The sequence below is a fragment of the Morone saxatilis genome, unplaced genomic scaffold (genome assembly GCF_004916995.1).
Source record: "Morone saxatilis isolate NCDOM2014 unplaced genomic scaffold, NCSU_SB_2.0 Contig3, whole genome shotgun sequence".
Taxonomy (NCBI): domain Eukaryota; kingdom Metazoa; phylum Chordata; class Actinopteri; family Moronidae; genus Morone; species Morone saxatilis.
In genome coordinates, this window is record NW_023339873.1 from 9,538,562 (window position 1) to 9,556,858 (window position 18,297).

The 18,297-nt window shown below is 41.1% G+C and overlaps 1 protein-coding gene across 7 annotated transcripts in view; it reads right to left on the minus strand.

Moving 5' to 3' along the window:
- Positions 1–12,063, minus strand: part of meis2a (Meis homeobox 2a) — an 84,679-nt gene extending 72,616 nt beyond the window's left edge. Inside the window, exons 1-6 of one of the 7 annotated variants that reach the window (XM_035673948.1) lie at positions 11,296–12,063; positions 10,581–10,807; positions 8,838–8,979; positions 8,511–8,561; positions 8,006–8,056; positions 7,278–7,427 (exon numbers count right to left, since the gene is read on the minus strand). In XM_035673948.1, the coding sequence (XP_035529841.1) occupies positions 7,278–7,427; positions 8,006–8,056; positions 8,511–8,561; positions 8,838–8,979; positions 10,581–10,807; positions 11,296–11,307 (633 nt within the window). In that variant the 5' untranslated portion in view covers positions 11,308–12,063. Of the gene's footprint in view, positions 1–7,277; positions 7,428–8,005; positions 8,057–8,510; positions 8,562–8,837; positions 8,980–10,580; positions 10,808–11,007; positions 11,233–11,295 lie in introns of those variants that run through there. The other 6 variants (XM_035673949.1, XM_035673944.1, XM_035673943.1 and 3 more) reach the window with 6 other exon arrangements.
- Between the last annotated feature and the right edge of the window lie 6,234 nt (positions 12,064–18,297).

The window sequence follows — 18,297 nt, forward strand, 5'->3', positions numbered from 1 at the left end:
GGGTTTTTTTTCTCCCTCAAACACACATAAACACATATACATACATACGAAAGCAGAAGGAAAATGTACACGCCGCAGAATATTCCAAGAAAGAGACCGTTTTTACCATTTTGTCTGACTTCAGTAGAGTTCCTGATGAACTTCTTTTCCCTCAGCTCCCGCCAGAGAGGAGCCTGCCTGCCTGCTCTGGTGCCCCAGTCAGAGTGAGCTGTACTGGTGGAGGACAGACAGGATAGAGCCTGGAGACTAGTAAAGGTTTGCAGGGAAACAGAGGCTATAAGACAAGCGGCTGCGAGCTCCCCTGGGTGCGTTGTCCTGATGTGCTGCTGCTTGTTCTGCTGTGGAGGCGAGGCTGCTGCTATGCCTGTGAGCGAGGCTCTTTTATCTGCTAAGTTTTTTGGGGAAGGAGGGCTGTTTTTTCAAACAGCTCGGAGCTGAAAACAGCAGACAGAAACACACAAGGCCCTTCAGACCCTCCGCTCCACTCAAGGCCCTCTCAGCGTCAGCTGTTCACCGGATGGCAATCAGATAAAGAGCTCGGAGAATTACCCAGAAGAGGGGTAAGAAGACAGGGTGAACAATAGCCCATGCGTGGGTTTTAACCCTCCAGAATGAGCGGAGGGAAAAGTGTCCCTAGTCTGAGAGGGATGGATGATCGTGACGCGATCACTCACTGGGCCACTGATCAACACACGGTATTCTTTGTGGGAACAAGGTCTGTTGTTATAGTAATTTGCTGTTATTCCCAACACAGTGTATGCTGAGTAACATGTGGGAAAAGCACATCAACCCTTTAGAAAACAGTCTAATTTTGTCTTTGTCAAATGGCACAAGGACTCCCAGAGTGCATAATGTATTTAGGCAGAGCTGGGCTCGGTGCTCTCCGAACGGGCTGTTGTTGTTCCCAGAGAAGAAAATGACTGGGTTCTACTTCCTCACAATGAGACTCCCACTGCCGGCAAGATGCGAGACAGACCTGAAAAACTATGCTCGCTGCTCTCACACAGTCTCGCTCTCTTGTTCTCTCTCTCTCTCTCTCTCTCTGTAACACTTGCCAGCAATGGCCACAGCATGGTTTTAATGCAACAGCTGAATCGATAGGACTTAATTTAGCTATCATTGCAGAGTAATGTGTCATTTTTAATGGTGCTGGCACTAAATTAAATTCAAAGACACCTCAGCTAATGGTGTTAAAGGGAATGATATTTTGCTGTGATTTGCTACCCTGTGGGGTTTAATGGACCTGTATGCAAGGATATAGATAAAGCTTTGTTAGTTTGCTTCGTATAGGGTAAAAAGCAGACCGCAGCACTTTATATGACCTAATCATAATAATACAGTGGATACTTGGCCCAGTGAATACGCAGTAGATATCTTTGATGAGGCACACTCTCCTCTTTTAATACCTGCAAGTCACCTCTCATTCATAACCCTGTCTGCAAAACAAGACAACAAATACCACAACAAAAGCGTTAACTTTCCACGCTCAACAAGGCGACAAAAGCAACAGCCTTTCCTCCCCATGAATAATTTAGTGGGCCTCTCTGAGCTATGGAGGGTGCATCAACAGACACCGCACCGCGCAACACAAACACACACAACCATTTTGTCACAACCCTCGTGGGTCTGATAAAGTTCAAACAAGTTGAAAAAAAAAATTCATGTCACCCAAACAGTCTTCTTCAACCTACACAAGAAATAGAGGAAGAAGCAAAAGAGGAAAAAAAGGCCTTTAGCCCATGTGACTATTCCCTAAAGCTGGGCATAATTAGGAGTCAAACATGGTTCACTCCATGCTCTTCACTAATTGTGTGAAAGAGCAGTGTTACCAGGAGGAGGAGGAGGAGGAGAACGCCAGCAAGCAAACACACATACATGTGCAGGCGGGAACGCACACACACACACACACAAACACACACACACAAACACAATAGGACTAGATCGAGAATAAGATACAAAAGAAGCGTGGTCTCTGGGGGCAGCCTTTTCTATTTGCTGGGGTTAGCAACTGGCAGCTGATAATACAAGTTGTAATTAATATAAAAGCAGGAGACAATATGGGGAGGAAGGCTTGTAGTGCAGCCAGGCCACAGGAGAGCAGGAGAATGCTGCCGTCTCCTCTGCTTCTGTCCCTTGTTTCTCATTTACAAACACCTGCCTGGCACAATCTCACTTCCCTCCCTGCACTCTGCCTACATCCCTAGGAATTTCAAATAAAATTGATTTAGCGGCATCATTGAATTTCCCTCAAATTCCCCTGGAACCCGGGGGAAAGGGAGGAAATCTGTTGGTGTAGTAGCAGTGTAAGGTATAGGCTGAGAACGACTAGCCCTGCGTGTGTGTGTGTGTGTGCGTGTGTGTGTTGTAGAGCCACTGTAAAGAGCAGCTTCAGGGATCCTGTGCTGAACATGTACAGAATCGCTGAGACACCAGAAACATACAGGACCGTAAATCATAAAGCGAGCTGACATTTCAAGACACATCTTGCCACATGGTATAAACAGAGAAAAACTCTTCACACATTTTTGTTGGGTTGGGCATGTAATTATATACAGCCACTTTACAGAAGTGTAGGTGCACTTCCATTGAACAACTGAGTATTTACAACACCCTCAATTATCCAGAATATAAAGAGTCCTTAATTTAGCAGCTAACAATTCACCGGAGCGTGTTTTAACAGACACGAGAGATTGACTGATTGTATTTATGCTTCAAAACTTTCTCTGGGGCAAAAACAACCTTTTTCATTGTAGTAAATGGCAGATTACATGTACATATATGTCTTCAGAAAAAAACTATTAAATAAAAATTGTGACTGCTATTGTGATTCATGGATTTGGCACACATGAAAAGAGCTTTTTCCAAAATATGAAATGGCATTAATATAAAACAAACAAGTCATTATAGATCATTTTAATTTCAGTTATTCCTTGTAACAAATAACCCTAAAATTTATGGGCTTTCAAATTAGTATGTAAATATATACTCAGTGCCCACTGTACACCTGTACAAACTATTGCTGTTCTGCCATAAAGTCTATTGTTATGATGCCAACTGTATAATATTCTGTTTTTTTGTTGACACTCACAGAGGTGTTTATTCAAGTAGATGTTTTAGAATTAAGGTCATAGTTAAAGGTAGTATTGTTTTGCTCTATATTTGGTGGTGTTTCTATTCTGCCCCCTCTCGTGTATGTAAATGGGAAGGTAAAAAAAAATCAATATAATGTAGTCCAGTACAACACCACCTTTAACTATGACCTCAGTAATAAACATATAATTGAATTTACACATTTCTGACAATATCAACCAGAACTGACAAAGACGTTGTATTGAATTTTCAAGATTCAGATTGTAGAGTACAACTAATAAAGTGGCATTTGAGTGTATGTTTGTACTATTAACTTTAACTGTATGTTGTATCTGAACACAAGTCAGCATACATGCATGACATGACCCTAAAATGACTGCGCAGCAACTGCTTTTTATTGCAGTCATTTAGAGTGTACATGCAGTTAAAGAAAGGAGAGTGTGGGAGATGCAACAAGTGAGCTTAGCCTCTCTCCAGCCATGGTAGCGATGATTAGATATGCCTGCCAACAGGGCCCTGCCTCTGAACACTAATCAAATAGGAAATGTTAGGCCAGACATCTCACCATCACAAAACAAGTGTGTGGAACAGACAGAATGGCCCAAGTCAATGCTGCACTGTTTTCATCAGGAAAAGCGGGAGAGATCCAAACGTACTCTGTCCCCGAGGAGAACAAAGCTAGTTGAATTAGTACACCTCCAAAACTGAGAAATTCAACGGTTCAGCAGGCCGGCTCTGCCCGAGGGCTCGCTGTCCACAGGCAGAGAGTTGAGACAGAGGGCTGTGTATGCACTGCAGCATGCATAGTGACATACAGAAACAGGACATTACTGAGCACCCATCTCCACTGATAAACACAGTAAATCACTGCATGGCCACAAGATGAACTATTGCATTACTTGACTGAACCTGTGACATCACCATGTCTGACCAATGGCCTACAGCGCTCAGAGCTTGTACCAGAGAATCAAATGTAAACAGAGAAAGCTTTTTTTCCCTTTTTCCCTTTCCAGCCATGCAGAGTCAAGATAAGCTACGCCATAACCTCTATGGGAACTACTATCACTCCCTGAGGAAAGCTCTCCAAAACAAAGCGTCGGGACCTGCAAATCCAACAGACTTTCTGTGTAACAAATCTGAAACTATGCAGAAATTCAAAGACAGTTTCAAAAGTGTAATGCATATGCATGGAGGAAATGAAAAGCCTTCTGCTAATATGTAAGCTTCACTGAGGAAGCAGCACAATAGCACGAGAAGACACAAAGGCTAATTCATTAGAACAGATAATATTCAGACACTATTAATTCTATTTGCCTCTCTAATTGGATGTAGCACAGAAGAGACAGAAATTTTATTCATTAATTAAAAGACAAGAGAGCAGACCATTGACAAGCACACACACACTGTACCAACCGTTTACAAATCTACACCACTCTGTGTTTTTTTTCTTATTCCTCATCACCCTTCATGTGTAATACAATATCTTTTTTTCCTTTCTTTTAATTGGGATGGGGTTGATCTGAGGAGGGGCGATGAGTTAGGAAGACTTGGGTGGGCTACATAGTCACCGCAAGCGAATAAGTGAAATCAACAGTGTCAGCAAGGACTCATCCCGCTCTCACTATACCATAATCCAATCATCTCTAAGACAATGCTGCATTCAAGTGTAAATAAAACTGTGCTTATTATGCTCCGCTGTCAGGTACGGGGAGGGGAGAGGAGGAAAACAGAAAGAGGTAGAAAAGGAAGGAAACACACATACATACTGTATACACACAGCATACATAAAAACAAGCTCAATGGGCCGCCTCCTTCACAGTGAAGAGCCTCATCATCTCCAGAAAAATCTACTTTCACCAAATGAGATGTAGCCCAGGGCTATATATTAAAAATGCATATCAAAGCAAAGAAAAATGGACGTGAGAGATTCTAACTAAATAAATTAGCATATCTAACTATCAAACTGCCTTCCTCTCCTCAATGGGAAGCGAGGACAGAAATGAATAATAAAATAGAGCCAAATACAAATGAATAAATACAATAAATAAATCAAGACAAGTAGGACAGAAATTGCTTTCCATCCAGTGGCATGGTTTTGCAGCCAAATGCATTTTTTGTGCATTGTTTCCAATATTCAAAGCACATTTTAGGCATGAAGAGCTGGACTCCTTTCAATTAGACATGGAAATTACTGCTGAAGAAGTTAACTATTTACTACAGGGCTTTTAGATCATGACTGCACTGTAGACATTTACCTCAATAGTTTCAATTCCCGCAAATAATATTTCCACTAACACATCAGAAGGTCCACACATGCTCTCACACGCAGTACAAAAATAAGCCACTGCATTTTTATTTATAAAAAAATAACTATAAGCAGGAGTGTGTATATTTCCACAACATGTAGCAATCAGCTCAGACAGAGAACAAGGGAAAAACAACTTGTCAAATTCAGCCCAGCAGTTAGCTATAATAAAAAGTTCATTGGTGTCACAAAAGTGAAATAAATGCCTCAAAACTTAAATACCTAATGAGGTGGTCAGTCCAAATGACTCTGAGATAAATGGCTTGCCATGCAACCTTCTTTGTTTATTGCTGCTCCTGATTTGCTTTATTGGCATATCTAATTTTCTAATTATCAAAATATTTCTCACAAGTGGACTGATGACAAAGCTGGTGTCTGAGCACTGGAGGCACCATTGGAAATTGGCTTGAGTATCAACCATCTGCCATGAAACTAAACAGGCTAGTTTATCTAATCTCTGCAATATAAACAACAGCATGCCTCATTTCTACACTTGTGTTGGAGGACCACAATATTGCCGTTTTGACCGTTTCTCAAACCAACATCGGCATCTTCGGCCTAATTACGTTTTAATTCACCTTGTGCGGTGCGCTGCGTGGCCCTGTGAAGGCGACGGGCTTTCAAAAGGGAATCCACCGCTATTAGGCCTATAGCCAGACCCAACAGATGCAGCGCAGTGACTTTGCATAACACTTAAATCTGCTTTAATTCCTAATAGGCTTGGCCCTTGTGCTGCACAGATATTAACCAGTCACTTTGTTGCAACAGTCCGGGGTTTTTTTTCCATCAAAACATTAGCTTTATCACAGGAAAGCAAGACGCAATAATTCACAGATATCAACTCAATAATACACTGTCAGCTCAATCCATATTGCGGGGGGGTCGGGGAGGGAGGGGGGTGGGCTGTGTTTATTACACCGAAAATGCACGATTTAAACCAGGGAATCGATCTTCAAATTTAAAGCTACTGTACTTCAGGTGCATATAATTGAATTCAGCATTATGGAGCCTCCAGCCATAAAATGGGGAGCAGAGGAGAAAGCCAATGCAGAGCAAACCACACGGCAATCAATACGAAACAATTAAACACATTAACATCAACAGCAATGGAAGGCCTCCAGACGAACCATCATATGCCTTGTGAACTTGACATTGATGGTAAGCCTTTAGCTCTGAGATCTATTTCAATAGGCTACCACTTTCTCCACCTCTGCAGCAAAAAAATCCACAGCTTTACGCACAGGCCATATCCAGCTCCCACAGCCCCAAATATAAAGCCCTATTCTTTTTAAATATTGGCCTAAAGCTAAAGCTTACCGCTGACACCCTGCTTTAACGTTAAACCTACGTAACAGATAATTGCCTCACGTTTTTTTTTTATTCTTTTTTTTCCAGCATGCAACTCTCCATAATGCACGGCAGCGATTTACACACGCGCACGCACAACCTCTAATGCGCGCACACACACACACACACACACACACACAAATCTCCAGCACACAAGCAAGCACGGACGCATTATGCACACATGACTGCCCCTAATCAAAAGACTAAAACAATAACTCAGTCTATTGTATCACATCTAGCTTTTGACCTTAGAACATCGATCGGCAGATTTTTTCCTTGCAGAACAGAGCATGCTCTATTTACTGATGGCACAGCAGGGTCACACACTGAGCAGAGGCTAAGTAGCACAAAAGTTGGCATTATGGGAAACATCAGACTAATCTGATTATTTAAAAACAGCCGATTATTCATATGCAAAGTCATTTAGAACAAAAAATAAAATAGAAATGCTGGGGTGTTCTCTGTCAGCAGCAGAGACGCGTGCAAACAAAAACACATCACATCTTATGAATGTAATAAAGGTGGCGTTACTCACGTGATCTGCGAGGTTAGTCGACGATCCCGAGAGTTCTTCGTGATCTGATTTTGAGCTGCCATCCCTTTCGTCAATAACTAGATCTATTGGCATTTTTCCTTTCAAACAACTGATGTACCGGTGGCAAAAATTGTCGCAGAGCTCGTGCACCTATAGAAAAAAAAAGGAAGAAAACACCTTTTTATCAGGATGGGGAAACGCTTTAGCCAGTCCAAGAATAACTCCAATTAAGAGGGCATTATCGGCGGCGAGGAAACAATAGTGAAATTGTTGCAGTGCTTATTATTCTCCTGAGACTGGAGCAACAAGTTGAACGACAAAAAAATAAACAGCATGCCGTGAGGTTGGGGGGGAGGGCCCGGGTGTCTGTGCTGTGTCGTGTGTGTGGTTGGGAGTGGGGGGCGGGGGGGAGAATAATGAGCAGTTGAAACTAAATCTGCGGATCGATAACAATGTGCAACATGAGCAAAGAGGCTCAAACGTATTTTATCAATAGTCACACAAATGGTTGGCTAAATAAAATAGCATATTTTTATGAAAATGAAACACCTGAAACTTTCTCCAAATGCATGCCGGTTTATTTTTCCACCAACATCTGCTAATAACTACAGCTCTGCGCGTTTAATAATATCAGTTACATTAAAATAGGCCTACAGGCTGTTTGTGCAGGTGGCGTCATGCGTTTGCAGATAAGAGAAGGCTAAAATACAAAGATTTAGAATATTTACCTTTTCTAATTCCAAGAGGTGAAACCGTAATACTTGTATGGCTTGTATCATCTGAAAGAAAATGAGCAAAATAAACACAATTCACATCACAATAATTACAGGATCAATATTTATATATTTATTTGACACTTTTTTGAGGCTAGTTAGATAATCCGCCCGCCATGACACTATGGAGTGCACTGCAGCCAGCAAAATATTTTTTAACAGTAAAAAAAGGAAGCTGCATTTCACAATCTAATTGGCCATCGCACACTGGTCAGCTGGGTGAGTTGGATGGGGAGACTGAACAATGACAGCGGCCAATGTGGTCACACAGCTTCACTTCCAAACTGATCTGACATCTCTGCGGAAGTTTAAATCATATGTTCACATATTTACTGTGTGAGGCTGCGGACACTCCAAAGTATCACCACCCCACCACCACCCCAAAAAAACACAAGGCACAGTATGACCGCACCGAAGCGGCAATTATTAAGAGACAGAAGAGGTCAAAGTGTGCGCTTACCAAATTGTCCAACTCTGGATTTGATGAAAATAAAGGTTTTTCTGCTCGGACCTAAAATAATACACCAAATGTCAAAGTTAGTTTGGCATGAAATGTGCGGAATGTGTGTCTATTTCTATCCTGAAATGTAACCTGATAATGCAACTACAACTTTAGTGCTAAGTGGAAATTCTGCACAGAATTACACTATTCTTTAATCACATCAAGATAAAGTTTTATTCCAATAAGAAGAAAAATATATATATATGAAGCAGGCAGAAAACTATGTGCCTATGACGCAACCACAACAATCCAAAATATTATTTTTTTTAATATTTCGAAATTGACCTGTTTGGCAAAGACTGCAATGTCCTCATTGAAGGAGTCTGATGAGCAGACATCGCCGCCTGCTACGCCGGGCTCCCTCGGAGTACACGTCGCCAACTCGCACTTCTCAAAAACCAGTGCGAGCAGTGGGAATAAAGGGTGACTGCAAGAGGGAAACACAGCCTGAGTACAAGCAGCACACCGGCTCCACAATGCCCACTGCAAAAAATGTCCAATCAACCTGCCTATCTGTCGGCTCCCTGCACCTACAATTATTACTTTTCCTCATAGCAACTGGAAAATATAACACAGAGGGATGAAATAATTTTACTGTATAGTTTTCACACACTTTCCTTAAAACAAGCGCATTTGGTAAAATAGGGAAGACAACAAATAAAACAATACATCTGAATTCAAAGATGGTCGTTTCTAGGAGCTGTTTTGATTTGGAAGAATGGGTAAATGCGCATCTGGAATATTTTACTTATGGTTTTGGGAAATCTGAGGATTTTAGACTCAATGTGATATTAATCGACTTGAGACTGACATTTCTTGCAGTGCAAACTAAAACCGGCTGAGAAGTCAACAAAACAACAACAAAAAGAAAAACAAGACAGGCACACACTAGAGTGATCAGTGGGATTTTTAGAGAATTTATACAGTCTGCAAAAAAACTTAGAGTGAAATAATAATTCTGCAGAGTTACACAGCAGACACACTGAGGCACCAAGGGTTTCACTATTTATTCCTTATTAGAACTATAGCGTTAAAAGTGAGGCAGAGGTGAATAAAAAATGGTTTTAAGTTTTAACCTCCATTCACTGAACATCCCGAGACAGTCCCGTAAATATTTTTTTTCACACTAAATTATAATTTCAGACAAAAATGCCCCTTTCTAGAACAAACGTTAACTTCACACAACTGCCAGCAGTTTCTTATTTTCTGCCATTTAGATTTTGTGTCACGATAAATAAAAAAAAATGGAGGTAAACTCAATTTCGCATGTGAAAACGTGAATAAAAGAGATGAAGAGGATTTACTCTGCACTACATCCCAGATTAGAATGATACACTGTGGATTATAGCACTTTCTGCGTGCGTGTGTTAGTGAGAAATATCTGGAAACATTTTTAAAGTTTTGCAGTCACCGGTAAGATCGTCTAAATGCGCTTTCTTCCATTATTAGTACATAACCTGGCAAAAGTAGAATTATAAGAAGGACACACGGTGCGTTGTAACGCGCTCTGTGTGTCGGTGTCACTGCAAACAATATTTGAAAACATTTGAGAAGTTTTTTTGCAGGCAGCAAGGACAACGTTTACACGAGTCCAGACTATTTTTAAAGACAGACAAATAATAGTGGGGAGGAATATTAAAGCACACTTTATTACACGGGACAATTGTTGTGATGTTGGAAATAGTTATTTTATTCTATTCCCATGCAGTCTGGGACTTTCGGGCTTGGACTATGCAACAGAGAGCTTCCATATTATTTTATAGCTTGTGTTTCAAGCTCGAGGCTTACTCTTACTTACTGCAGGCTCGATGATGCCTTCTACAATGCGTCTAAAATTACACATCAACAAAACTCCCCTGACCAACAATGGAGCTCCAAAATTGCGGTCAGTCTTGCACAAAACACTATTTAAATTTAGTGGTGGGAGAGAAACTCCAAGAAAAACTAAAACTCACAGAAAAAGCTGAAAACTTAGTAAAAAAATAAATAAATTGAAATGCACGCCTATTTGGTTCATGCAAACCTTACCCATAAATTTGATCTTTATCCCTCTTTAAAACGTCGTTGACAGCAGAGCCCATGCTGGTGGGCATAACGTTTGGATGAGGAGCGTGGGCTCCGTAGTGCTGGCTGGCGTGCAGCGGCGGTCCGTGGTTCAGGTGGTGGACCTGGGGAAGCGGCCGGGGAGCATGCGGGTCCCCGTACATCGACGCCGTGACTCCGTCCATCCCACCGTAATGGGCCAGCTCATCGTACTGGGAATGAAATCAGAGCAAAAGTCAGCGGACTGCCCGGTTACTTTTTTTAAACAAATGTGGAAAAGCACAAAAAGGCATGCCCGTCTCATTGCGAATACGCAACGGAGAACACTGAATAAAGCTGTTGCTTTGAAAATGCGCCGCAGCCAGGGCAGAAAAGTGTCATATATTATATCTGTTAAACGGTCTGTCATTACCAAAAACATTATAACTTAGGTGCTCCGCGAAAGAGAAGTTTGGTGGGTGGAAAGAGCGAATTAGTTTGGAGTCTCCTGTGAAACTGCTCCACGACTGTCGTGGAGGCTGTCGGTAAAAGCAGAGGCTGTCACTTTGCTTGAAGAGCAGGGGCGCTGCAAAAATGTCAAATATAGCGGCTTTGATATGAATACTTTGTAAATTTGCCACCACCCGACAAGAGGTTATCGATACGAGGGGCCTCCCTACAGTGGATTTGAACAGGTAAGTGTAGGAGATTTAAAACCTACCCTTTGCGCCATCAGGCTGCGCTCCAATAAACTCCTGAATCTGTCGTATATTTAATATCCCAGTCCCGGTTAGAAAGTGATTTAGTGGCAAGATCCCTTTTTCAACCAACTTTGCGACTTCTCCTATTCGCCAGTGTGGTTCAGTTGAAATCGTAGCATCGGGGAGTTTTGCAATTTTTCTTGTTTTCCCTCTTTCCTCGGAAAAAAAAGAAAAAAATGCGCCAAAGTGAAGGTTACAATCGGCCCATCAACAACCTGCATGTAACTAAACTGTCGTGTCTCATGGCTTTTTGCCACTCCAGCTGTCAATCAAAGCCAGAGGTTGTCAAGGTAATGAATGAATGACGGTTGGTGATGATGTTCAAGAGAAGGACGAATCTTTTTAGTCCGTTTTCATCCCGCAAGTCCGCGTCTCCTTTAATGCCTCCAGATCGCTATCTCGTTTTATTATCACTGTAAAAAAGAAAAAAAGCAGTAGAAATTAAGAGACTGCGATTCAGATCTTTCCTTTCTTTCCCCCGTAGGTATTTCGTCTATCTGGCGAAACTGAGATGAGTGAGTGTCAGCGAGTGTTGGCAGGTTGGCTGCTAGCTTGCTTATAGAAACAGAGTCAGTTCGCAGCGCTGAGCGGTGGGCGAATGAAATGACGGATCCCGGAAGTAGTGGTGGCCATAGCCAGTCCTACAGCAGCTCCAGAAAAGAGAGAGGAGAGACCAAATCTTGTGATATGCAGAGTATATGCGAGGCACAGGGACGGCTTCAACTCCACACTGGGGGTAAAAGCCAAACCAACACAGCTCCAACTCCCACCCAATTCCTTTTCGCAGAGAAGAGTCCTAAAGAAAAAAAAGCAGAAAAGGCTGAATGAGGGAGGTTTACCATGCGCGGACACTTCGGCTGCAACTCCTCTGAGTTGAAATACACACAACATGGACTGAATTAAACTACATCAATCGTGATTTAGAGTTTTTTTTCATTTTCAAGTTCATTTTTATACAGAATTACGCATGACGCATCCACACTTTTACGCACAGATAAACAATATTTTATTTATCCTTAGAGTCAGTGGTATAAGTTAGACAAAAGATATTATGAAGCATATTCAGCAAAAAATGATCAGGACATTTTATGAATGCTGAGTTTAATATATGAGCATGACGCTTACTTGTTATCTGTTTTGTGGTTATAAGCGGGTGTGCCTAATATCTCAGTAATGCCTCCTAATCTTACAGCTAATTATTGCTCTGGTCTTTTTTAGCAAATTAAACGATACGCAGCACCCCTCTAAGCCCAGAATGAACTTTTCCAAGAGGGGGGAAAAAAAGCTTTTGTGGAGAAAGTAATTTTGTATGTTTCTTTCGTCCAATCCCCTCTCTTGATAGAAATCCGTGCCTTACCTCAGAGTAGTCAATTATCAAAGCTCCCCAAGATCATCAATCATGTGAGGAGATTGAAGTTTAGAGGAGGAGCAACGCTCCGGCCATCGATTGCAGTGAAGCCCTTTTTGGAGCCTGGGCACTTTTACGCACAACACAGAAGCAGGCCATCTATCCCCTTTAATATTTAGCTCCATCAATGCTAATATGGCATCATGGCTGTATTGACAGGTTCTCACATAAAGGCTCCATTTATGGCTCCGTGACATTTTTGATGGTGGAAATTAATTATTCACAGGTTAGGATTAAGGTAGACACACGCTCAGGGAGATGGGCTGTGGCTACTGTTGGAGGGTCAATAAACTCTCCCAACAAACAAAATACCAAAGCAGAGTTGCTCAGGGTCGATTACAGAAAAAGCAAAGGGTTTTTGGTTTTTTTTAAGGAAAAAGATTTAATAAATGAAACCGTGACAACAGTTATGTTTGTTGGCATAAAGGGGGGTGGGAAGTGTAGGACTGCAGGGTTTGACAAACGGCTGTGTGGACATTTCAACGTGCAATACCCGGGAAGGAGCTGCAGAGCGGTGCGCAGAGAGCCAAGGCATTCACCGTCTCCAAGTCTCTCTTACACTCTGTAAACACAACCAGCCCGGCAGACTCTGCTATTGAAGACTGATATTTTCATAAGCTAAATACTATCGTTCACATTGATTTGTGCACTAACTGCTTGACTTTTTTTTTTTTTCTTCCATCCTCCTCCTTTGGACAAGCACGGTAAGTAGCATAAACCTTATACTGTCTCTACCGCTGTATTGTGAACGCGCGTCCTTTTCGCGGCGCAGTAAAGTAGGAAGTTTTGAGGCTGGACTACAAAAAAAAAAAAATAATGCAGAATATATATTCATGTTTAATCTGCCGTTAAAGCGCACAGCGTGCCCTGAAAACCCGAGCGCCGCGGCGAAATTTTAAATATACATACTTCAAGATCTAGCCATTTTTACCGCATTTTTCCACATTTATTGTGAAAATATGTGATTTGCCCCCGAGGAGAGTGATGTAAACACCCGAAGAGCGTGTGAAAATAGCAGAGGCTAATTATGCGTGTCCAATGTACGGCTCCACAGAAACACATCCTTCCCTATAAAACTTCCAGCAACGACTCCCAACGACGTGGAAATTTAAAGTACTTCTTTTGTGAACTATTTATTTGAGTAATTAATGGAAGCCATAAACACGAGACATCATCATTAACAACATAGGTTGTGAAATGGGTTAATTTCGCTTAATAACAGCGTCTGATGCGACATTACACAAGCCGGTGTTTCATTTTCTAATTTTATTTTAATCATCATTCACTCAATAGGTAATTAAAATTAATTTTCCTCATAAACAAGACCTGTGCCAACTTAAACTCCCCTGCTTATAACCTGACCGCGTTTACAAGCCAGACAATTCCAGGAGGACACCTATCACAGACAATTACACTTTTTAAGTAGTTTTATGTTTCTTACAAGTGGCTTCCACGTTGCGACCCATTTTTCAGGTGCACGCTCAACTCTTACGTGTATGAAAAAGAGAAAAAGAAAAATCAGTGGATGGCATTAACAGGCGGTTAAATTTCATCTGGTGGTGTCAAATTGAGGTCAGTTTAGGGTTAAAGCTCTCGGTGTCCGTGTGGGACATGGCCAGCTGCGTTTGGATTCATTAGGGGGGGAAGAGGATCCATTTCAAGGAAAACACTACTGGGACAATCACCGAGCTAAAGATCCACTGCATGTCACATCCTAAAAGGTGCACCAGGACCGCCTGCATGCGACCGAGCTCCAGCACTGAACTTCCACTCCTCTGTTTACTCTTTGCAGGACTTACAATCCCTCTCTCCCCCTCTCTCTCTCGCTCTCTCTTGCCCTGCAGGGCTCGGTTGTTCACACACACACACACACACACACACACACACACGCACACAAGCCTGTTGCTAAATATGGAGAGAAATGCATTGTTGATTTAATTCCCTCAAAAAGATCACTGATATGAAACGGGCTTCAAATCCTCTTAGTGACCTTAAACACTCCTGGAGAAACAATTGGCGCTCAACTGCAGGAACAAATAAAATCGCCCTAATCTTGTTTGTAACTTTGTTCTTCTTTGGCCCTCTTCAGTGTTTGAGATTATGTAAATCAGCTAAGCTAATGTATAGAGGCGCCGAGATAAGACTGGATCATAGACTGACTACTGGCTAGGCTCGGGAAGTACAAAAAAGGAAAAAAAAAACGTGCAGCCTGTCCATTTAAAATAAATAAATAAAATGCAGCTGCTGATGCATCATTTCACTTAAAAGTTTATTTTTTTTTGCACTGAATTAAAGTAATGCGGCTTTGCGTTGACCCCGTGGTTCCAAACTTGAAGAAGGCAACGGATTTTTATTTCTTAATCCTCTTCACAAACATTAGATTTTTCCCATTTGCCGACATCTTTGTTTTTTTCACCAGGTGATATTGTTTGTGATATGTTTATAATAATTTGGCCCCTCAGTGTTTTCCTCTTGCAGAAAGCATTAACCTCAGTCATCTGAATCTGAACTCTTTTTGACCCCGGAGTGAAATGTGACTATAGGGTTTCAGAAAGTGGAGTGAGCAACTCAAATACTTGTAAAAGTTTCGCGACTAACTGTAAATTCTTCAGCTCCAAAGCCTCATTTTCTCCTCCACCGATTCTCAGAGTCTGGTGTCAGAGGGTTAGTATGGGGAGGAGGGAGGGAGGGAGGGAGGGAGAGGGGAGGCCAGCACAAAATGTAACTGTGGCTTTTCCCTTCATAGGCTCGCTAGAAAATATGCGGCCATGTAGCGACACCTGGCGGCCGCGGCGGGTGCCGGGCTGTCGAGAGCTTTGCAACAAATAAGAGAAGGCCCATAAAATAAAACAAAAATAAATATTGATTCGATTTTGTACCAGATCTACACACACACACTAATCAAAATCGTGTTTTTAAATTAGAATAAAAAAGGACTGCTATATCATGATTAATTTCTCACATCACAGAAACGTAGGTCTAAATCTAAAATATGAATATTTAAAAAATGCAGATTTTGTTTCAGTGAGTTTTGTCTCAATCGACCGTCCATTGCATTTGTTTCTTATAATATTTAATTCATTTGCTGGCAGAGCTTTGACCATAAATTCGGTGCAACTGTTCACACCCTTCACATCTGATGCTGTTACACGATTGTGACTTGTGTCAGACAAACTACAAAAACGTGGCCTTTATTAGTCTTACTTTTGTCTTTAATTACGTGCGCAGGCATTATTTTGAATTTGGGAATTTATGTGATTTTTCATCTTATTTTAAATGTCAGTCGGCCTTCATTTGAATCCAAATCAGTTACATTAAAAAAAGGTATGTAATGCGCAGCTTTATATCTAAAACACACATTGCTGTTTATAGGCCTGTTATTATTTTAATATTCATATCATCCGGACGACTTTTATTTTCTGCTTTTATTCGCGTTATTGCATGTTAAAATAATAAAAAATAAACAAATTAAACCTAATTCAGGCTAAGTTTAAAACGTAAAAGCAAAAAATAATTAAATTGATTCGAAAAAAAGCGCGTCAAAGTAATCAACATAATTATAATAAAATATTAACGCTGGGAAATAACTTCTTTAAAATTCTTCTTCATGTCGATTAAACTATTTCACATTTAAAAAAAACTATTTGCGTTGTTTCCCCTAAACAAATCAAAGCTGAGTGCATTTCTCTAACAGGTATAAAATAAAAACTCCCAGCCTCTCTCTCTGCAGAGTCTCAGCTCTGCTCGGCTGTGACACAGTTTGAGCAGGTCACCGCCGAGATTAGAGCCCGTCGTTAACGCCTGTGCGGATACACCAAATGCTGATTTAATGAGCTTGCATTGGGTGTTTGTCCCAGAATACCTGGTGTGCATGTGTTAGTAACGCCACAGACTGTAATCCCTGTGTTTCCCCCTTAACACGTGGCTTAAGGGACAGCCTTATAGTGATTCACAAAGGCGTTTGTGAAGATTTGTGTATGATTTTTTTTTTTCCCTTCTCTCTTTTTTTTTTTTTTAAGTTAGATTGTACAGGTCGAAGCCTTTAAGGCCCGTATCCAGCCACATTACCAGATGTAATTGAGAGAAGTTTAAGTGGAGGCCGGGAAACCGAGGAGTTAATAGCGGTGACCCTCTTGCTGTGCCTCTGTCGCTCATCATTTATCAGGCTTAAGGGGCTTAAACAGGCAGCACAGACCCACCTTTTATTACATATCAAACCCTCTCTCCCTTATCTACATTATAGGAAATACATGCATCGTTGCCTGTTATGCGGATTTGGAAATAGAAACATGTCCAATAAAGTCGCCCTCCTCCGCTGATCAGAGGAAATATGGCTTTAGGCGCTGTGCAGAGACAACCCCAGCGATTTAAGCCTTTATTAAATTGTCTTAATTCCCCTCTTCTGCTTTGAAATGAACACAAATTCACACCCTTGTGTTGTTTGTCCAGTGCGGGAGCGGGTGGGGGGGGATGGGAAGTGCGGATGTTTTCACGGTTCCAATATGATTAGAAAGTGAATGAAATTGCGCAGAGTTAAAGCACGCTGCCTCCTGAGTGTCTGCAAACTTGCCCACATCCGAAATGACGCACGGAGCGGAAACTCTGGGGTATCAGAGATATTTAACGAGCCTGTAAAGAAAATAGGATTGCATATTTTATCTCAAACTCACGCCGAATATGGAAAAAAAAATTACCTGCACAAACGGAAGCTGCTTTATTCGTGCAATTAATTAAACAAGGGTGAGAAAAAGAGGCAAAACGTCTTTGTTAAAAGTTGGGATATATTTAGCCAGTCTTCTGTGACTTCCGTCATTCACCTTTATTTATAGCCTTAATTAATTACACGTCATTTATAGGGAGACCATTAAAAAAGGCTGCTTAGTCTTTACTCTGTGCAAATTCAACCTAAAAGTCTATTTTAGTGATTTAAAAAAAGTACTTTTAGAGCTATTTTTTTTCTGTGTTAAAATTCTTTTTATTTCTTGTTTTGGTACAGGAGAGGGTTTTTTTTATTTATTTTAAGAAATGCTGGCACAGTGTTTGAGTTAAACTTCAGGGCCAAGCCTAAGTTGTCTGCTGGTTTCCTCCAAGGAGAGCTCAGTCAGTCAGCCTGAACGCAGCTGCATTCACATGGAGTGACGGGTTTTGATATTCTAGTCACACAACAGAGTAAACACTGCTCTCCTATTCAATAAACATCATTGACAAGGTTCCATATCCAGCAATTTGAAATACTGAGCTTAACCCCATTGAGTATCAACATGTTCTTATTTGTAAATTAAAGTTTACAGTTACATTTATCTTTTATGTATCATGTGTACATTGTAACAGATTATATTTTGTGCTCTGAATTTTTACTATAAATTTCCTGACGCTTCAATGTAATGCCATTAAAATACTTTTAAACTCTCTTTCGGTTTCTTCTCTTCTATGTTTAAAAAAAAAAATGTGTTTTTGCTTCAGCACACGTGAATCACACACAAGCTCATAAGTAAACACACACACACACACACACACACACACACATACACACACACACCACAGAGGCTATAAG